At 32.5% G+C, this 23,016-nt stretch overlaps 1 protein-coding gene and 1 long non-coding RNA gene across 2 annotated transcripts in view; both read right to left on the bottom strand.

Moving 5' to 3' along the window:
- Positions 1-698: 698 nt before the first annotated feature.
- LOC129001423 (uncharacterized) lies at positions 699-8,179 on the bottom strand. Its single transcript, XR_008491454.1, has 5 exons — positions 8,123-8,179; positions 4,998-5,063; positions 3,371-3,406; positions 1,371-1,409; positions 699-744 (listed from the first exon to the last, which is right to left on the bottom strand). It is a non-coding gene; the product is annotated as an uncharacterized LOC129001423 (long non-coding RNA).
- Positions 8,180-8,414: 235 nt separating this feature from the next.
- Positions 8,415-23,016, bottom strand: part of LOC129000424 (uncharacterized) — a 63,329-nt gene continuing 48,727 nt past the window's right edge. Inside the window, exons 31-43 of the mRNA XM_054427388.1 lie at positions 22,248-22,364; positions 18,651-18,689; positions 18,053-18,097; positions 17,440-17,547; positions 16,689-16,799; positions 16,156-16,224; positions 12,253-12,309; positions 11,638-11,685; positions 10,950-11,006; positions 10,434-10,484; positions 9,519-9,548; positions 9,072-9,107; positions 8,415-8,489 (exon numbers count right to left, since the gene is read on the bottom strand). Coding sequence (XP_054283363.1) covers positions 8,415-8,489; positions 9,072-9,107; positions 9,519-9,548; positions 10,434-10,484; positions 10,950-11,006; positions 11,638-11,685; positions 12,253-12,309; positions 16,156-16,224; positions 16,689-16,799; positions 17,440-17,547; positions 18,053-18,097; positions 18,651-18,689; positions 22,248-22,364 — 843 coding nt within the window. The remainder of the gene's footprint in view (positions 8,490-9,071; positions 9,108-9,518; positions 9,549-10,433; positions 10,485-10,949; positions 11,007-11,637; positions 11,686-12,252; positions 12,310-16,155; positions 16,225-16,688; positions 16,800-17,439; positions 17,548-18,052; positions 18,098-18,650; positions 18,690-22,247; positions 22,365-23,016) is intronic.

Below are 23,016 nucleotides of genomic sequence, written 5' to 3'. Positions count from 1 at the left end.
TTATTAACTAAAGTGAGTTATTAACTAATTTATTAATTAACTACAGTGACTCGGAGGCTAACATTATGAACGTAAAAAATAACTAAAATATTATCCTATATAACAGTAAAAACCCCAATTAACCCAAAAAAAAGGAAAGCGGTTTTGGATAAGCTACTATTTTTGTTTAATCAATGGTAGGAATTTAAAGGCTATGTCTATTCAAGAGCTCCACATCAGTAGATTTATAATTATTTTAGCTGCTGTAGACACAAAATCTATTTCTTAAAACAATATAATGTTGTTCTCACTGTGTGAGGTATATGTCTTCCTCTGTTCCGTTCTGTAGGCCAAGCTGGACTAACTACTTACACCACGGCGGACAATTCCTGCTGTCTAAGGTAATTTTCCAATTGATTTAAATTTTTTGGATGGTTTTGGTTTAACAGGGTGGAATTAAAAGAGTTTTAGTGTAATTTAAAATGGTTTGTCACCTGACAAAAACTTTTATTTAAAAAATGTAATTTAAAAAAATAAACTTAACACAATAAAGTTTTAAAATAAAACTTATAACATTTTAGATAGTTACGTTTGAACCAATATCATTGAAAAGGTTTGCAAATGAAACATAAGAAGACAAGTGTTTTTTTTTTTATAAAACAATTTGTTCTATTAATCAGGAAATGTATATTTTAGTAAACTGAAACAACTTACATTAGGAAAGTTGATTAGAAATGGATTCAAAGCTTCTTTGTGTTTCCCAACCTGAAAAAAAGAATCTACACTGAAGATACAAGTATAGCGGACAATGTGCATTACAGACTATTTTTATTTAAACCTCGTGGGTAAATGTGCAATAAATTAACATTTTACCTTGAAAAGTTAAAAATGACTAGCTGGGTAGTAAAGGACCTCCTGAAATTGTGCTTTGTGCAACAGGCCAATCCTTTTACTAGGAAATATAGAAACAAAAAATCTACATATTTACAGCTCTCTATAAAAATTTTATCAACCAAAGAGGGTTTTATTGAATTTTAGCAACGTAAAATAATAGCCATACAACTAAGATTATTATTTGCATTGTATTACACCTATATTTACTTTCCCTACTACTTTTCTAGCGGTTTCCCACTATTAGGCGGCAATTAGTCTCATCATAGTAGCCAATAACAATGTGGAGGGAATTGACGCTCCCGCCAAGTCAGGTTTCTGTGGAAAGGAGGTCCACTTATATTTGAGTTGGTTTACTAATGTTTATGGAAAAATGTTTAAATGTAATATGTATGAAGGGGTAGAAGGAGTTTGGATTTGCCCGTAAAATTAAATTTTTTGCTTAACACCTTTAATTTGCTTACAGGGAGATTATTCTTAAAAAACTGTGAAATACTTACATAATCTTTTGCACTGGAATGTAGTTTATGTTCAATAGACTGAAATGAAAAAATATATAAGTGTATTAATTGGGTTTGCATCCAGTGGAAATTGTGACCTAAGAATACCCATGATTTACTGGTTTAAAAAGGTGAATTAATTTCTTAAAGGTTGATTTAACAACTTTTCTAATCAAACTTAAAGTTACAGGACTAGTTAATGACTAGGATATTCTACACAGATGTATGTTCATGTGAGTATAATTATTTTTATTCACACATACTGAATATTAATACCCTGCGGCAGCAAACCGCAGACTAAGCAAATTTCCAATTGCCTGGCTTGATTTCCACTAAAATATTCACTTAAAATTTATTGTCAGCTGTATTTTCTATGTAAGTAACATTAACTTTAATGAGTACTTAGGTTTGGTGCTACAAGAAACGTATTGAGGCCTGTTTTATTATTGAAATGTTGATAGCTTATTATTAAATAAACAACATTGGCAAATTTGACTAAAATATATTTACAAACAAGCAACTTAAAGCAGTTTATTTATTCTCCACAACAATAACATAATAATTTTTAATTTACACCTTTTTAAATATTCTCCGTAACTGTTGGGCATACAACGCCTCAACATACAGTAGACTCCATCTTATCCGGACACCTTTTAACCGGACATCTGTTTAACTGGACTACACTCGGCGGAAATGACATCTCTTTAACCGGACAATTTTTGTCAGCACATTAGTTTAACCGGACAAGATCGGCAGGAAGTGGGCGGAACTGAAAAAACAACTGTTCTCGTGGGAGAGATTTGAGTCCAGTGATCACGTGTCTAAAAACAATGCTCTCCTAAATTTAAGTCAAATATCACAGTAAACGGTCCATTTTAACCAGTTTTTGGGGACGTCAGTTTAATTGGAAAAACTGTTATCCGGACTGGCCTCAGTCCCGAGGAGTCGGATAAGAGGGAGTCTACTGTACTAACTTATTTCTTTCTTTAAGCTCTACAAAATGGTTTGGAAAGATATTGCAATTTTTTTGGTCTAAAATAGGAAACACAAATTTTTAACCCCATAAACCCCCATTCCACTAATCTGATCATGCTAGTCCGTGAAGTTGTTCTAATAAAATTTGGACCAAATTTCATCAGAATCGGATTGGTTTCTCTCGAGTTATAGGCTATATGAATTTGAACAGAGGGTGTTTTTAGCCTCTTGGGACCTCAAAACTAAAAAGTAAATCTGTCCCAGGTACAGGTCTTATCATGAGACCCACGGTAATAGCTTATTCCCTATATGGGAAATTTGCTAAAAAGCATTTTAAATTTTTGTCTAAAGATTAGGGAGTGGTGTATTAAAAGGTTAGTAATATTGTTATTGTTGCTATAGGTTGTTTAAAGTAAAAAGTTTTATACTGTATAAGTATTTGGTAGTAGGGATCTGCGACTGCGAGTCCCCATTATTTTTGGGTAGGGTTGGGACAACAGTTAGCCCCAGTGGTTGGTTTGGGCTAAAAATAAATTTTGGGCTAAGCTCGGATCGAATCAATCTGAGCCAAGCTTTTTCTATTTGCAATTGCAAGAAAGCGTCTGAGGAGATGCGTGATGGGAGATTGACAACTATGCAGTGACCGCAGGTGATGTTCAAAGTTTTGTCGGGATCATGATGATCTTGCCGTGATCGTGGAAAATGTTTATGATATAACCGTGACCGCAGATGCTCTTAAATTCTCCATGACAGCAAAAGATGTTCCCAATTACACTGTAACCACGGAAATTGTTCCTGACTTTGTTGTTACGACAGAAGATGTTCCAAGATATCACGGTGCAATAGGGGAGATAATTTACAATATTGCATAACCCAAATTTAGAATTTAGTATTATGATCTCCTCAGCAAACAGAGACCTTTAGGCTCAAATATTTCGTCCGACCTGACCTGAGTAAGGCCCCCAACAAGTAACCAATTGCTACAATATAAAATTTTGAAAATACTAGTTGATTTTTTTACTTACATCTTTTTCAACTACAGGAATCTCTTTCCCAAACAACTGAAACAGTTATAAATTGTTTTAAAAGCAACACAAAGGGTCATTGGTACTCAGTGTGACAAAAATTGTTTGGTGTAAGTAAAAAGTAAATGAAGTGTGATGATGCATATTAGAGGTTCCAAGTCTAAAAATTGGCTTCCCAAAGAATTATTTTGAGTTTTTTCAAAAATAACCATGTTTTTAAACTTAATAAAGCAATTTCTCAATTACCTGTAAAAAGATTTGAGTAGACAATGTAATTTTCGTGTTCTACATTAAATTTTGAATAAGAATAATAGAACATGACGGAGGATCAGTAGTAAAAACTCCATTGTTAATAGATTAAAAAATTAACGTGTTTGATAAAAAATTAAAAAACATTGGTCTTTTGCATTTTTCTACACCCTGTATACAAGAAAGTAGCCAAATATGTTAAAAACTGTACCATTTTATAAGCTTTCTGTTTCCATTTCCAACCATATGCTACACTATTGAGGTTTAGATATGTTTTTGTTTGTTTTAGTCGTTTGAATACTAGAAAACAGGGCACTTTTTTACTGTTTTTACTGTTCAAACTGAAACAAAAAATCAAGTTTTGCATAATACATGTTTTATGTTACTTTCATGTTTTTTGATGACTTTCTATGTTTTAAATGTTAAAGACACCATGTTTTGTAGTACATAAGCAGACCTAAAGCTCAATAGTGTAGCATGTGGTTGGAAAGCTTATGAAATGGCACAGTTTTTATCATGTTTGGCCACCTTCTTGTATACAGGGTGTAGAAAAATGCAATAGACCAATATCTTAAAAATATTATCAAACACCATCATTTTCTATTACTCTTATTCAAAATTTAATGTACAACACAAAAATGACATTATCTAGTCAAATCTTTTTACAGGTAATTGAGAAATTGCTGTATTAAGTTTAAAAACAGGGCTATTTTTTTAAAACTTAAAATAGTTCTTTGGGAAGCCAATTTTTAGACTTGGACCTCTAATATGCATCATCACACTTCATTTACTTTGTACTTACAACCAAACAATTATCGTCACGCTGAGTACCAATCACCATGTATTAAGTTAAATATTCTGAAAGAATTCAAGTGAGTTTTGAATAATACTTCAAAACTTAACCAGGAGAAGACTTATTATTCTTTTTGATTTTTGTCTAAAAAACTTTACTCATAATGTCTTTTTAAAGTGAATAAAAAAAACACTTACCGGGATGAAAAATAGAATATCTTATTTGAAGCTTCTGGAACAATTTTAGGTTTTTTTCTTTCTTTTTTTTCTAAGACGCTAGGCACCAGCCTGGGATTGTTTATCACATTACTTCAGGCTAGGCCTAGGGGTTACGGCATTATCCATCAAATCCATTGGTGATTTGGTGGGATTTGAACCCGAGACCTCAGGGACTGAAGTCCCGCGCTCTAACCACTAGACCAGCTCGCTCCCCTATTTTAAGCTTTACTTAGAATATTTAGGTTGTAACAAAAACTATTTTTTTTTTTTAGAATAAGAAATATACTTTGAGCAGTATTACAAAACATTAATCAAATGTTATACTATACATAGCCTACTTACTAAGGTAATATAGTTAAATACTCACAGGCTTCACAGGAGAATTGAGATAGTGAGGTGGTAGACCACCAGTCCCAAAACTATCAGGTCCATTCTGAAACATCATAACATATTACTTGAATTTCCAAAATTATTAACTTTATCTCAAATCAGTTTGTCATGGCTAAGACTGAGGAATTGTCGGTTAGTTATCACAACAACCAGCAAATAACTATACCAACATTCTAAAAACTAAACTGTTGAAAAAAAAAACAACTGTGAATTTGTATATTTAAAAGTGAAAATGTATTGGTGCTATAGATTCATAGCGGCAGTGCTTGATTTCCGTAATTAGTAGGCCTACCAGAACTTAAATATACCTTAAGCTATAATAATTCCTTCCATCTTGTACCATGCTTCCCCCCAGTAAGGAGTTCCCTCATATACACCAATAATATTGTTTCTTCATAAAATTGCCAAACGGCTTAATCATTTTCAAAATAAACTTATCACACACTTTTATAGAAATTTCTATATTTCGGCATTAGCCTTCTTCAGGAACAAACACAATAACAAATAGAAGTGTTTACCACTCTGAATCATATGTTACATAATCATAATACACCAATAATAATAATTGTGCTAAGAGCTGAACAGAGATCCCAAAAGTTTGCAAGTTCACACATGGTTTTAGATTTTGATTGTAGTTTTTAACTATTAGATCCCAAGTGGGGTTGAGTCTGGACCCAGATATGCCAGCTGTCATCAGGCTATCTAACAAAAGGCCAGCGTTAGATAATAAAAAGACCAAAATCAACAAACATATCTTAGGGTTTGAACTGTTCCCTTACAAAAAATGATAATGACGGTAAACACACAAAATAAAATATGAACAGTTGGAAACTAATTTAGATTCAAAAATAATTTTATTTTGGAGATTCAAGAGGATAAATTGTCTGAAGAAGGGAAAAGTGAAATCAATTCGTTTTTTAAGACTATGCCAGTTTCCTCGTAAAGGTATTTTCTATTCTAGCACCATAACACACAGCTACAATAACAATTCATTCAACAAATACCCCCGTCGCAGCAAACCTGCATACTAAGCGAATTTCCATTCACCAGGCTCGATTTCTACTAAAATATTCCCTATAAATTTTCAGATTTATTTCCTATTTAAATAACATTAATTTTAGTGAGTAGTTAGGTTTGCTGCTACGGGAAAGATGTTGAGGTGTGTTTTTTTCAATTGAAATATTGATAGCTTAGTATGAAATAAGCCAAATTGCCAAATTTGATTAAAATATATCCATAAACAAGCAAACTAGAACAGTTTATTTATTCTCCATAAGAATAACATGGGAATTTTAAATTTACAATTTCTTTAATTTTCTCCGTAGTCAATGAACATTTAAAAAAACTTCAATATACTAAATTATTTGTTTTTTTAAGCTCTTCAAAATGGTCTAGAGAGAAATTTAGAAATTTAAAGTTTTTGGGGTCAAAAATGAGAAAAACCCATTTTTACCCCATAAAACCCCCCATAAACCCCTGATCCCATGGTCCGATTATGCTGGTTTGCGAACTCGTTCGAATAAATGTAGGTTTACACGTTTGTACCAAATTTCATCAAAATCGGATCAATTTTGCTCGAGTTATCGCGCTAACGGACACATATATAAATATATATATATATATATATATATATAAATATATATATATATATATATGAATTTGAACGGATGGTGTTTTTGGCCTCTGGGGACCTCAAAACGAAAAAGTAAATCGGTCCCGGGTCTAGGTCTTACCATGAGACCTACGGTAATAGCTTATTCCCTATATGGGAAATTCGCTAAAACAGAAAAAAGTAAAAAAATAGATAGATTTAATTTTTCACATTGAAAACATTTTAGTTATAATTAATTATTAGAGGTACAACTAACAGTAGAACTCCATTAATCCGAATCAATTGGGACCAGACCCCATGCGAATAATCGAAAATTCAGATAATTAGAATTTTACTAAAATTCAGAGTTTTTAAAGAAAATAGGCGGAGTCATGCAGAGGTTTTACTATTTGTTATAGCTTGAGAAATAGTTAAACATATGTTTAATATGAAAACTAGGCTTATGGCTGCACTAAAATATGATAGAAAAATGAACAGGGGGAAACAACGTCTAAACGTACCTGTCATCTAATGTAGACTGTCGATTTCTGAGTGGTCAAAAGTAGTGGGGGTTCTTATTGGTCACTGGAATCTATTGTACTATTGTAATAACTAATGTAAGACTTTGCTTCCGCCAAATCATGTTGCCTCTTGCAAATACTAACTAAATATGTTTCTTCTGGATTTCCTTATAGGCTAATTTAAATCAAATAAATATTCCTTTTTAATTTATAACACTATTGCAATCGCAGAACGCATCTGTGACGATTTTGTGATCGGAAAATTTACGCTTTCACCGCAATTGAAGAGTACGATTATCATTTCCATGACCGCGGGAGACAACAATGGTGTCAACATAACTTTCTGGATATTTACCATTTTGCCACAATCGCAAAAAAACAAAAAAAAGTTACTGTAGTCGCGGGAGACAATGATGTTGTCAACACAGCTGTAGGATATATTTATCATTTTGCCGCGCTCACAAAAACAATATGGGGATGTTACCGTGATCTCGGGAGACGATGATGGTGTCAACACGATCCCGAGACAGGTTTTGGATTTTGCCGCTATCACGGCTTCTGTGAGCTTTAATAACGATTCTTATTACTGTGGTTTTAAGTTTTCAAATTATTTCTGTAAGCAATCCAGATAATTTGCAATTCGGATAGTTTGAGTTTGGATAATTGGGGTTCAAATAGTTGGAGTTCTACTGTATGTTTATAACTTGGGGATTTGTGATTGACCGTACTTTAATATAGCATAAAATCAAAATGTTCTGAATTCAGTATTATTATACTTCCAAAACATTGTTATGCTTGCAAAATGGTATTCTTTTTACAAACTTCAACAATGGCCAACGGGCTGTGGTTCTTCAGATAAACTGTATCGTTTTCAGGTGCAAACAAGTTCCACTGCAAAAACATGTCTAGAGGTTCTAAAAGTAAAGACTTTATGAAGAGAAATACAATTTTCAAGCATATTAGTAAATTAATTAAACTAAGGTCACTTACTTGACGAAGTTCTTTATTTTCCTTTGGGATAAGAAGTTGTGGATCACTGCTGAATAGCTGAAAAAATTTAGGTAAAATTAATTGTTAAACTGTTTGTCAAGAATTTAACTTGCCTGGGACAGTCTGTCAGACAAGATTTGTTTTCTATGTCCTCTATGAAAGTTTCATGGTAGCAGATTATTACCTTACTGTTTCAGGGCCTTTGGGTAAATTCAGAATTTTTAACTTAGTATAGTGTAAAATAAAGTTAGTTAACTAATTTATAAGTAAAATATAATTTGCATTAAAGGTTTTATAATTGTGTTAGCAAAACAATACTTACATTCTTGTAAGCATATAGTGCTGGGTTTTGAGCTTCTTCTTTGACCTGCAATAGCAAATATATAACAAAACAAAACAATAACTGTTTAAATGATGTTCTAGCTGATAAAGCTTATGCGATTGATTTATAAAAATATGTAAGAAATAGATTAAAGCAATGTTTCCCCAATATATTGTTTTTTTTTTTTATAGGCCATAATGTCCATCCAAGACCATCAACATTTTATCCGCAACATTTTACAAAGGCAGAAAACAGTAGCCTACAGTTTTGAAATAGTAAGGCTCCTGCAATGACTTCCCAGCAGTAGGTTGTGTGGTATATTTTTGCCTGCCTTGACTGTTTTTTTGTGCTTTATAAAACTTTTCTAAAATTTTAATTTTGGACATTATGAGATAATTTGATGGTCTTGGATATGATCAAACTTGAGTCATTTTAATTAACACTCCTTAATTTATTTTTAGACATAATGGAAGATTTATTTTCTAAAAATCTTTTTTTGGACATACTGGGACTAGTTGGTAAGAAAATATTTTTTGCTGAGCTGTCAATAAAAAAAAAATATTTATCATGAGCCTTAAAGTTTAAAATAAAAATAAGCTATCAAGATAAAAATATCAAACTACTTACTTCTCTTTTAGCATGAGGAGTTTCATTGCTGTCAGGCTGAAAATACAAAAGCTAAATAATCAACTTTGTTGATAAGCATGAAAAAACTAAATTTAGTGCTGAATTCAACAGGTAAAATGGAAGAACACAAACTGCATAACCTAGAAGGTTCCATTAAAAATCAAGCTGATTTAGCTGATGGAACTAAATTTGAATTATAATTCCCTATTTATAACTCTCTACTCTTAAGAGCACCAGTGTTTCTTAAAATGACAAATAATGGCAAATAGATAGTTTATCAAACAATTATTCACAAACAAAAACCTGTTTACAAAAAGCTTGAATATTATTTTTTCGTAAGATATTTTTTCAACCATTATTTTTGAAAATTTAGGGAAACTATTTTGAATGTTATGTAGACCTACAAACAAAATACGTTGCTGAAATTTATGCTAAATAAGTACTTACTTGAAATTGGTTTGTCTTTGCATACAGGAGCTGAAATAATCATGAATCATTAATTAGTGCCTAAATCATGGACAAAAGATATCTATAATCTATAATCAATACCAAAACCTTGTTTTTACAACTTGAATTTAATTATTGAAAAGATTCTCTATTTTTTTTACAATAAAATCCAAAGCAGTTACATTTTTTTTATAAGTAATCCCTAGTTTAAAGTAATCACTCAAGTATTTACAAATATTTCAGCTTATCTTACACACTTAAATAATATAGAAAGGATGTCTATATTATTGATTTTCTAATTAATTATTGAACCTATGTATATCAAAATCATAGCCTAAAAATGATTAATAGTTCTCTTAATATTATGTTCTGTACGGTACACTCTTTCAAACTTGTTAGGCAAAAACAAGCACTAAGAGGTTTGCAGCCTCTTTTAATTTTGTATTTACCCATCTACATAGGCCTTGGGCCTGTGTGCGTGGTATTTAGCAAGGCAAAGAAGGGGTTAGCCGGTACAGTGCAAGGGTGAACTGTATACTGATTAAAAGAGATGGCAAGTGCCATGGACTCACCGAATCAGGCACGCTAATTAATATACTTCAAATAAAAATAAAATTATGAGAAATAACAGATTCATTAATTCATTTAAAAACAAGACTAAGAATCAGTTAATACAACTTGGATCAGGGTTTTTTTGTGGTTACCATTGAATTGGATACTTCACCTAGTGTAGCTATAGTCAAAAGGATTTAATTTAGGTATGTTTTGTAGGAGTGGGAAATTCACCTTGAACTCCAAACAGTTAACATATTTATTTTGGTACTTCTTCAACATATACACTACGGTAATGGCTGGATTATAGAATATGACTAACAAGGATTATCATTATCATTACCATTATGAGAATATACTCACTCTTCTTTCATTCAGGTATAATGGGTTGTAATTTTCTCTCCCTCTACCTTTCTGGAAAATATTTACCAACAAATATAACAGTAGTACAAGATAGTAGTTAATACTCTACAAACAGACCTATCAAGAGGCGGCTCGTGGTGACTTGACTAATAGGAGGTTCACAATTAACGCTGACATATCCCTTGGGGGTCCAGGGGTGCCCCCGCCCCACCGGCAAAAGGGGAGGGTCCCTTAAGTAACTTTGCATAATCTCATATAGGTATCATTAAAAATTGCTATCCAAATTGCCAATCATAAAGTAGAATTTACAAGTAATTTTGTACTTAAATCAGTAAAGTCAGTTCCCTAATTACATGATTTTTAAATGTTAACATGTAAAAAGCAGTAAATTTAAGTTTTATTTTTAATATTTTTAAAGTAAAATAGTCTACAAAACTATGATCAAATAAATAACTGTATATTCTAAAGCTATTGCATTAAAATTTAATTGAAAGAATTCTATTGTTTTCTACATACAAATCTTATATCCTGACTTGGGTGCCCTCCTTTCACAAAATCGTCCAATCGTACTGCCTGGAAAACAAACAAAATTGTTTTCTATTCATATAATTTCATTTTCAACATGATTTAATAATTCAAAATAGTTTTATAAAATAATTGTTTTTCTATGCTTAAACAAACAATCTGACATCTGTTTGTAGTTTTTAATCAACTAAACAGGGACTTAAACTTGTCAGTTAAATTTTCAGTTACCAAGAATATGTATTTTTTATCCATTTTGAGGGCAATGACAACACAACAGGCAAACAATTTTTATAATTGAAGGTTTTAAATTTGTTTCAATCAAACCCTCTTGTGTATAGGTACATATTATAAAGTGCAGTTATGTGCAATTATGTTTTTCTCTATTGGTAGGGCTGTATTTTTTTTTAAAGAGGTTTTTGAGTGCCGCGGTTTGAAGTTAATTTTTTTGGTAGTAAGCTATTTAAAAGCATTATGATGAAAATTTACCATAACGATTAGTAAAAAAAATTAAAAGTTTCATGAGATTTCTGGCTCTTGAATCTGGGATCAGGCTTTAGAGGGTCACCGTTTTTGTATTGTTGGTATTTATAGGATAAATGTAAGGTCTTGAATAGTTATCAATATAATTTGCCTCTGTAAAAAATGAACCATTTTAGTAATTTGAATCCCAATCACTTACCTGTCCATTTTGCCTTTTGTCCTTTTTATCTTGTAACATTTGTTTTATCTGAAACACAAATAACATTTTTAAATTTGAAACAAATAATACAAAATAAATAAATAAAATGAAATGAAATACGTTTATTTATCCCAATATTATTACAGAAAGATAAATAAAAACAGAGAGCAAGATTAACTTCAGAAGGACACAAAAGTCTATAAATACTAAAAAAAAAAACATATTTTGACATGTTAAATTGAACCAAGCTTGTTATTATCCCTACATGGCGAGGAAAAATCTTGAAAGTCAAGTCAACATCATTATTTTGGAAACAAAGGATCAATTAATAATAATAAAATAAATGAACACTCACTTAATAATTGTCATACTGGAATAATGAAAACAATGAGGAAGCAATGGTGGATGTTGAGATACAAATTTCAATTATTGATAATTAATTTTTGTCTTTAAAAAAGGATACAAAACAGCTATTAATAAGGGTTTCTGGCCATCAATGGGATGGGAATGTGATCATAAAAATCTTATTGTTTTTTTATCAAATAATATTCTAAGCTATTTCAAGTTTGTATACTATGTTTAACTGACATTTACCAATCTTTTTTATTGACTCACCAAATCTCCACTGTTGATCCTCATGCCATCATCCTTCAAATCACTGATTGTCAACATCTGCAACAGTTGTACACCTGACATTTAACTTAATTAATCTACAATTGTCAATAATCAAATATAATGCAAAGTATCAACAACAAAATAAATAAATAAACAATGAAAAGATAAAATTCCTTTAATATAAATTCTTATTTTTGTTTTTTAACTTACTATCTTAAATTTCTAACACATAGATTTGTTCAAAAATCTGGGAAATAACTAGAATGAAAATGCCACATAAATGTTGACATAGTCAAAAAGTCCTCTACATATAATAATCAGAAGAAAAATCAATACAACAACAATCACTAGCATTAGTAGAGTAAACAAACATTACTATGATATTTGGGTCAAAGATGAAATTAGAACTCAAGTTAAATAAAAACAACCATCTATTTACTCTGATTATGTCAACCTCATTATCAATGAAAGAACCCTTGTTGGAGGGCATGTTGTCTTATCTAGTTTCAGATTGAAGACGTTTTATATAACTCTCAACGAAAGTCCAGTGTTTCAGTATCATTTGTAGTGTTGTGAGTTTCATACTAGTGACAATGAAACTGTGTATTTTGTTAGTTGTTTTCACTGTGTTTAAGCCAGGATTTTCCTCTATGGCTTTCAAAGACCTCGGTATAACTGCAGATATCAGCCGTATAGCAACTTCACTCAACGACATTTTCAAAGAATCCTTCGAGCTTATGACTGGCAGCCTGGGAAAGCAAGGAGTTTACTATCTTCCAGAAATCAACGAAAAGGTGGAGTACAAAGGAATGAAAGTAGTATTTCATGCTTTCAACGGGTGGCTGCAAAACCCAGTGTTGAAGTCTTCAGAAACAATGTCATCAGGAGCCTTGAGGAAGTATAAAGTGAGTAACGCACTTGGAAAAGAAGTTTTTCTAGTTTGCGTCGAATGTTTCCAAGTGTACGCAGAATCAGTAAAGTTCTGCTATGAAGCGACAGGCGGAGGGAAGAACTCTTCAGGGGCAATCTCTACGGGTCCGATATCGTACGTGTTAAGTCTGCAAATCCGAGTCAGCCAACCAATAAGAAGATATAATAACGAAGATGAAGGTAATAACGAATTGGCAAACTGCAACGTCACCCTGGGAGAGAGAAGTTTTGAGGTGAGTGATCAGAGCGAACTAAGAACAGAAGTCAGAGGCTTGAGGTCACTCAACTTTCTAGCCAGCAATATTGAGGGATGGGTCAATGTTCACCTCAACTCTACTGTGAAAACCCTAATGGAGGAGAAGCTCCTGGCTTCATTGAATAAGGTGGTCACCAAACACGACATGTGCGACGAGTTTATTGTACTGTGAGAGATGTTGAAATTCGGATTTTAATATAGTTGCATTCTAATTGATAAGTAAAATGTATATATAACAATTTATTTGTTAATTTATTCTGTTCGACTCTATTTTCCCCATAAGACATGTCATAAAACCTTAAATAACAATAACTAAAAATAAATTGAGTTTTCCATAAATTCATAATATTAACTGAAAAAAAAAATGAAAAAGTAAATTACATACTTTTTAAATTTTCAGACAATAAATGCATATTGGATAATTTTTGTTTATTTCTAACAGATTTTTCTAGCTCAAGTGATCTGTATTTTTTATAAGTGGCCAAAACTCCTAGAAAAAATTATATCATTATGTATTTACACTAACTTAAATTATTTCATTTAACATAAACAAATGTAATATTAATTGTAACACTTCCAATCCAGTTAATATTGCCTTTTTTGAACATTTATTGACATTGAACTATAAAAAAACCACGATATTACTACCAGAATAAAACTGCAGTAGTTTCTTCAAATTCACACTCTTAGAAAAACTATCAATTAATATAAACCAATGCAACTTATATTTTTTTTTATTAAATTTTGATTTATTCTCGATGCCAGAGAGCTGATGTCAATTGATAAACCATGTTTTGATCATTGTTTACTTGTTACTTTTCGAAGATAAAATGAAGATTGTAGAAAGAGGAGGGACAGGTTTCTGACTGGAAGGCTAACAAGTTTCATCATTCCCCTTGTTTCTACATGGACTAATAATAGTAACAGCTGTTGCAGTGGCTATCACAGCTAAACTGAAAAGTATGGCATGGTTGGCCCTGTTAGATGTCACTAGATTCTTTTTTATACTGTCTTTCAAATTTTTGAGCATTTTAGGAGATGGTGGTTGAATTTAATATTGATTTGATTGTAATGGTTTTAATGAGGTAAATGGTTACCTAGGAACAAGTAAAAAGGGATTCTAACTATGAATTTAACATCCTAGTTTAGTTAGTGCAGTGGCGGTTTTAGGACCTTGTCAAGGGAAGATCTAATGGGAGTTTGGGGAGTGTGGGACACACCTTCAAGAGAGGAGGACTTTCCATTATGTTCTTAGGACAAGATGTATGTTAAAGTTTGTTTTTCCAGGGTCCAATAGGGTTTAGTCTCTGTGCCCCCCTCCCCCCCCCGGAACTGCCACTGATTCTGTGTATTCTTTACTTCCCCAACTACAGTATTCAAGATGGTTCCCACCTCTATGCAATGATTTGTGTTGTCATAGCTGATAACAATGTGAAGAACAATTAACTGCCTTATCATACAGTTGTGTATGGCCTTCTACAAACTCCCTAAGCCACTTATGAGGATTTTTTACATTTTTACACATTTTATGGACATTTCTTTTAACACTTCTGTAAACGTATTCGTCTCTATTTTTGAATTAGGGGCTGCTCCACTTTCCACCGAAATCTAATCATAGAACGTTATTCATACTTTGCGGGAGCATTGATTTCCCCTTACATCGGTATAAACTACTGACATTGTTGCATATTGATAAGAACTAGCAATAATAGTAGTGGGGGAATCAAAGAACATGACAGTGGTATCTTGAACTACTCCCCTTGGCCACAATCGGACTTTGTTCTTAAAACATTCTTATTATTCTTGCGCTGACACAACAAACAAAAAATATTCCCATTCAACAATAAAGCAGTCTATGAATTAAAACAGTATCATAATACAATACACTGTTGCTTCACATGACAAAACATTTGAGAAAGGTAAGTCTAGCCACCATATAAAAGACAAAGCCCTCACTGACTGACTCACTCACTCACTCACTCATCACTAATTCTCCCACTTCCCATTTACCTAGGAGGCTGAAATTCGGTACACCGATTCTTTGGGCATTAAATAGGAAAACTAAGTAGTTTTTATTCTGATCTGGATTTCAGGCTCCGCCCCAGTGGCTCTGGAGTTTCCCATGTTAACCTTATGATTTTTCATAATTAAAAGGAATTTCTTAACAGCTGTTTCAATTAAACAAGTTGGTTCTGTTCTATGATGTTCAATAGCATTTAAGTTACAAGGATTACCAACAGGGTGCAGCACTATTATTTTCTTAAATTTATGACTACAGCCAATTTGCAAACAAAAGGTGAGTGAGCGTAGCGAACGAACTTTAACCTGGCAGCGAGTTAGCGTAGCGAACGAGCTAACCTGAAGGCAAGTGAGCGGAGCGAACGAGCTCCAACCTAAAGGTGAGTGAGCGTAGCGAACAAACTTTAACCAGGACGTCATTGAGCCATGCGAACGAGCTCACTTGTGAAGTTAAACGGGGCAAAGCCCGCGGGTACAGCTAGTTCAACAATAAAGCAGTCTATGAATTAAAACAGAATCATAATACAATACACTGTTGCTCCACATGACAAAACATTTGAGAAAGGTAAGTCTAGCCACTATTATCAATTACCAATTTTTGTATCCTAAACTGAATTTTTATTGTGATGTAGTACTTGGTACCTATTTATTTACACTAATAAAATATTGAATCGTAATTTTGACAGTTCATAACTTACGTTTCTGTGTTTGTATAGAAGAGGGTTACGTCCTTCATTTTTATTTTTCTTATTATAAATCTCTGGCATCTACAAAAATACAAAGCATTTATAAACTTAAAATAACAAAATGTTAGTAAATAAGTTTAAGAGACTTAAATTTCAATATACATGTTACATTTTACATACAACAGTATAGTGTATAAGTGAAATATAGGAAAATTGAGACAAAAATAGTTTACTCTTTAGTCTTTAAAAACCTCTTGTATGTATGAGTGACAGTGGTTACAGTGCAATCAAGTACAAAGGTTGCTGATTAGATCCCAATCATGCTCAAATCTGGTTTGAGATGATATTTGTCATTGGGATTGGGATTTCAATTAGTCAAAAGGATACCATTAAATAGTAACAATACAAGAGATTGGACTGTTTCCTTACAAAAAACAGAAAAATAATCATAACAGCCTTAATACACACACAATAAGTATTTTAAAGTTGAAGAAAATGTTTAACATGTATGCTATAAGGTGGATATGTAACCAGTTCTCAGATACCTCTGGTGAAGACAGTGGTAGTTGAGGCAATTCTCTGTTCTTCAGTCTGGAACTGATGTGGCACTTGGGAATGGATCCGTCCTTGCTCACAATTACAGCTATCACTTCAGCCTGCCACCAGACACACCATAGGAAGTGTTATGTTGGCAATCAGTAACACTTAAATGGAATCTTTTAAGCCTATTAGTGACTTAGAATTAATTTTCCCACTTTTTTTCCTTCACCTACCAAATACCTGTTATCTAGATAACTGAAAATTGAGGGCCAAGATTTGAACATATACCTTCAGGAACAATGTAACACTTTCCGCCCCTTTTTCAAAGTTGAACAACAAAATTCACTGCACGATCCAGGGTTTTCACGGTTGACAAAATTCACGACTCATTCACAATTAAGGGTTTTCGTTTTTAGGTACAGAATGTGAACAGTTAACTCTAGGTTCTAGTGCAATTTAGTCTGGGTACGTGCTATAACCTCCTCAGAATAATTAACCTCTTGAACATCTTAAGAAAGTAATTATAGTTTAAGAAACAATATTGAAAATTGTCCACACATTTTTTATGCTTATATATTAGATTAGCCAATAGTTTAGTTCCCATTTTCAATCAAGACGTGAGTCTATCATATTATCAATCTGACTAATTGTTGAATAAAATAATATTGATTTGCATCACAGCACTATATATAACTTCACAATAGGTTTACTGTTAAGAACTGAAGGAAGTCACCAACGAATCTAGAATATACTCACACTATTTCTGGCCAATTTTTTCAGGTTTATCGGTAACTTGTCTAAAGACAGCTCGTTCAGGTTCAATTCAGGTTCAGGTTTCTGGGGTTTCTTTTTTGCTTCAAACATCTAATTTAACAAACACTTCTCATTAAAGAATGATTGGAACTAGCTTGAATTGGTTATGGTTGCTCAATGATGATGATGATGATGATGACGGTGGTGGTGATGATGATGATGATGCTAATTACAATATTTTACTGCTGAAAGGCGGAATAAATTACTATCTGTGACATGGCTGATAAACCTTTTGATGTGATCATTTTAAAAGCGTATTATAATGAATTAAAAACCTGGTATTGCAACAACACACATAAGTTATATAACATTCTGTCTGGAGCCAAGAACACTTTAGATTGTTGGTATAGGCCCTACTTTGTCTTTGCCTGGATCAAACCTGATTTATATCCTTTTCTGGTAAAGACTGACTTAAGTGTGTTATTGATGCACTTTATTTTACATGCATGGTATTTAAATATTTCAAAAACTAAAAATTAAATCCATTAAAATAAAAACAAATTAAAATATATAAAAACTACTCAAAATATTTAATAAACATCATTGAAATACTTACATTTCTATGAGCATATAATGCAGGGTTAAGTGCTTCCAATGGAGCCTGAAAATATAAATAATACCACTTACTCATTAACATTTACATAATTACTATTTAAGAACAGACTAATGATAAATATAAGTTTGACTATAGTTAGAAAATCAAACTTGTAAATGAATAGGCTTTTCTAGTAATAAATCGGAATTACATGATTGAAGATTTTCTTGCTTGAGTGGGAGCACACAAAATTGGACACAATTTTAATTAAATAAATGGTTTTTTTTATTGAATTAAATAATAAATGTTGATTACAATAGTTAAGATTAATTCATTTATAGTTTACCAAGAAATTTAGCTTAGGATGTTGTATCTTATTTTTCTCAAAGCAGCACTGTACACTGACCTAGAAAATTATTTTACCATGTGCATAAGGTTACTGGCTGGTATATTTTTGTATGAACTTACAATTGGCTGGATCAGTCATAATTTAAACCATATGACAAAAATCTATTATATTACATTTGTTTAATCATATAGGCTAACATAGGGTTAAAATACACACCTAGTGGCGTCTTCATCTTAAATAATTGATAATTGATAAAATTAGGCTACTCACACTGTCCTCTTTGTTTTGCAGCTCTGTTTCCGTCAGTTTCTAGAACAGTAAATACAACAATTAAAGTTCTGTTTTTACAAATAAATTCACGCAGAGAAGCATAGCTGCCGTCCGCTTCTAAAACACACATAAAATCAACAAAGTAAAATATATAAATAAAAATATTTGACAAACAGCAAATATTAAAAACAAATATTTATAGTTTTAGGTTAGGGGGGGGGGGGGTTAATGTCTCAACATGTCCTTTGTAAATGATAAAACTTAAAATGATAGTAAAATGCCTTTCCAGTCATTTGCGAGAATATTACAAACTTTTCATACATACTCCAGTCGGCCGCCATTGAGCTAAACTTATGTTCTTCAACCAAGCCTGTAACAAGGGAAATATTAAAATACCAGATATAATCACACTTACAACCCTAAACAACATAAGACAACAATAATACAATAATGCAATATCATTATGTAAACAAGCAAGTACACACAAATGTTTGTTACTCTGAGTAGAATTCAATATAATTTTAATCATGGTAGAAAATGTTATTGAAAAAAACTAACTTAAAATCAAAGTAAATAGTAATATTTATCAAATTTCGTATTTTAAATAGGCACTAGACATTTTTGAAAAAGAAGATTGCTTTAAAAAAAGTCATACTTTTAAGTAAATACACACAAATTCAATCCAAGAGGGATAAAGTGTATATGTGTGAAATAACATGGAAACTTAAGTTAAACGCATCATAGGAGTACTGGTATTGATAACTTTTTATTGATTGATTGATTTATTTATTTATTATTTATTTATTTATTTTTATTTATTTTATTTATTGATTACTAAGAGGAGTAACTTGTTAAAGTGAAAAAGTGGTTAAAATCTTAAAATGTCTTAAAAATCTTACTTGTTTTGTAAGCCTTGTAGTTCTTGTTCCACCCTAAAAACAAATAAACTCATATAAGCTTATGAAAATACTTATTCAAACCTACCAATCCTTTATATTAAATAAATCCTGAGATGTAACCAATTTAGTATTATGGTTAGATAAGTTCTACATACATCATTCTCAATTTGACTTCACAAATTCCACACATTTAACAGAATATGATAGTGTTGAAAAGTTACAGATAAGGTAGAACTCCACCAGCTATCCAAATCAATTGGGGCCGGACCCCATTCGAATAATCAAACATTTGGATAATTGGATTTTTACTGAAATTCAGAGTCTTTAAAAACAGGCCAAGTAATGCCGAGGTTTTACAATTGCAATTGCAGAACACGTCTACGATAATTTCGCGATCAGAAAACGTACTCTTTTGCAGGGATCGCAAAGTAAGATTATGATTTTCCATACCCCAGGAGACAATGGTGGTGTCAACTCGACCGTGGGATATATTTATCATTTGGCGCAATTGCAAACAACGATGTTGATGTTACCATGACTGCGGGAGACGATGAAGGTGTCTACGCAACTGTGAGATATGTTTATCATTTTGCCGCAATCGTGGTAGACAATGATGGTGTCAACACAGCTGTGGAATATATTTATCATTTAGACACGATCGGGAAAAATGATGAGGATGTTACAATGACTGCAGGAGACGATGAAGGTGTCTACACTACCGTGGGATGAGTTCATTATTTTGCTGCAATCGCGGGAGACCATGATGGTGTCAACGTCAACACGATTGCGAGACAGGTTTTGGATTTTCCCGCGATCATGGATTCTGCCTTCTTTAATAACAAATCTTATTACTGTGCATTTAAATTTTTTCTGTAAGCACTTTAAAATTTTATATAAAATTGATTATTTGTATAATCGGCAATTTGGATGGTTGGAGTTCCCAAAGATTTGAAATAACAATCAATTACAACTCACAAGAGGAGTAGGACTTGCAGTTCTTAATAGCCTTTCCCTTTCATATGCTTCAATCGGATCTTTTTCATCCAAAAACACAACACTTTCAGATTCTGGGTACATTGACTGCAATACCACAAACACACTGAAAGCTTGATTTTAATATTAAAAAATGCATTTACATTTACCTTATTTCTCAAATAATTCTATCAGTTTATCTTTAATAAACACTGTCAAACTGTCAAGTTTGTAACTAATTCATGTTATAGCTTCACACTATACCAACTGAATAATTAAACTTGAAAAAATATAAATATTCAAATTGGAGCTAGTAAACATATCTTAATCATGACATGTTATGGCTTCACACTATACCAACTGAATAAACTTAAAAAAATATAAATATTCAAATTGGAGCTAGTAAACATATCTTAATCATGACATTATAAACAACCATTGTCAACAAATACCTACCATGCTAAAGTGGTGGCCGCCAGGCAAACGAAAGCTTAACATCTAGCAGCATCTGTGAAACTCAACGAACTTACGTCACTTTCAACAAATCACGTTAAACAAGCATTCAGGACATGTTGAGACAAGTCACAACACGCACAGTGCATTAAGCTTTCGTTTGCGGCAGCAAGAAAAACACACACAGAATGTTGAAGAGGAAAAATTGTAGGAATAGGTAAATTTCCAAAGACTAGGCAATGTGAACCTTAATGCACTGTGACAGTGTTGCCACTAATAGGGATAGAAAATAAATAGAGGTATAAGAAATGTTGCTTATGGTTTATAGAATTATAAATGTGACATTATCATATTTCTAGTAGTTTTCTTCATCACTAAGAGCAAAAGTGGCTCTTTTTGGTATGCAATTGTGTCTTACAAGAGAGGCGCAGCCGAGCTTGGAAGTAATATTAAGTTAAGTACCAAAACCACTTTGCACCATGTGATGAACAACTATTTTCATCATACTGTGGAAATAACCTCCTAATCGTTACAAAATTAGACTCCATCATGTGAGGTTCTTACTAAGACGTCATCAATGTTTACATTTCTGTTGTTTACAAACATAATTTAAAAGATCTTTATAGTCCATTCGTCTCTATGGGGATTAACAGTGTAACAAAATTTTGAGGTTAGCAAACCGAAAAATTCACCATATGTTTTTTCTGTTCCCTATTCGAAGTTACCCAAAAACAACGATTTTGCAGACGATTTCGAGAACTAAAAATGGCTGCTTTCTGGACAGTCTGATGAAAACAATTATTTGTGTGTTGTTATAACTTTATTTTTTAACTATGATAAAATAAAACTAGGCAGTTCACAATCTCTATGAACAATTATTGTTTGTTTTTTAAGAGAGCATGGGAGCAGTCATCAATTTATGAATATTTTGTTATTTAACTGCAATTTATATTAAAATTGAAAACTTAATTCATTTAACATATCCTTAGTAACTCCTGTTGAATGAAATTTACTCAACATTAAACTTATGAGTGATTGCAGAACAATATTGCTATGGTGTAAAACACATTTAATAATGGGTATGCACAATTTACTTTGTGAAAGTGTTCTTGATACATAACATGTATATTTTAAAGCCAACCACTTCCCTCTAAGACTGAAATACTTTCTACCAACTAATACAACCTTAAAATAGTCATTCTGATCTTAAATGACTAAATATAATTTTATAGCACTCATACGAGCAACATTATTAGATTTGCAGACTACTTACATAAGCAGTTTCCTTAGCCGCAGCAAGATTTTGGATTGATGAACCGACTTTCAATTCATCTGAGTCCAACACCTGGCTAATTGACTCAAGAGACTCCAAAGATCCTGAGACGGCAGCCTAATGGAAAATGGTAAAATTAATCTGGAATATTGGTGGTAGATTTAACAAAAACTGCACTCTTTTGGTTACTCAAATACACATATCTGCTACAATTACAATAAGGACAAAAACATATATGCATAAACATTATTGGATGTTAAATAATTGCAGTGAAAACAATGTTTAAAATCTCTTATCTAAAAGAAAGATCCATGAGAACAAAATTGCCAGGTGCATTATCATTCCAGCTATTTTCCTGTTTGAAATTGTATTTACTTTTATAAACATAATGGTAATTTCACACTTTGCATTAGGCTTAGGCCGGCCACACACAGAACCAGGCAAGGCAGGGCGCGACAGGGCATTTTGCCCCGGGGCGTCTTGTGCGACGGGAATTGCACGGGCGCTTATTGAGCTCCACACACAGGACCGGGCGAGGCAGGGCACGTCGAAAAGACGCCCCCGGGCGCCCTCAGGGCAAAATGCGAAGGTCTCCAAAATTATGCCCCGAGGCAAGTCGCTGCCGGGCAGAACTTTCTGCGCATGCGCGGTCATGTGATTTATTCACTGACGGGCAAATTTGGATAAGGATTATTTTACAACCGATAATATTTACAAATAAGACTGTACAGTAACAATTTGTACGACCAAATATTACACCCTTTGATAC

This window comes from Macrosteles quadrilineatus, unplaced genomic scaffold (genome assembly GCF_028750875.1).
Source record: "Macrosteles quadrilineatus isolate MER2022 unplaced genomic scaffold, UCM_ALF_1.0 Scaffold_8__2_contigs__length_117827958, whole genome shotgun sequence".
NCBI lineage: Eukaryota > Metazoa > Arthropoda > Insecta > Hemiptera > Cicadellidae > Macrosteles > Macrosteles quadrilineatus.
This window is presented reverse-complemented; position numbering and strand designations above follow the sequence as displayed.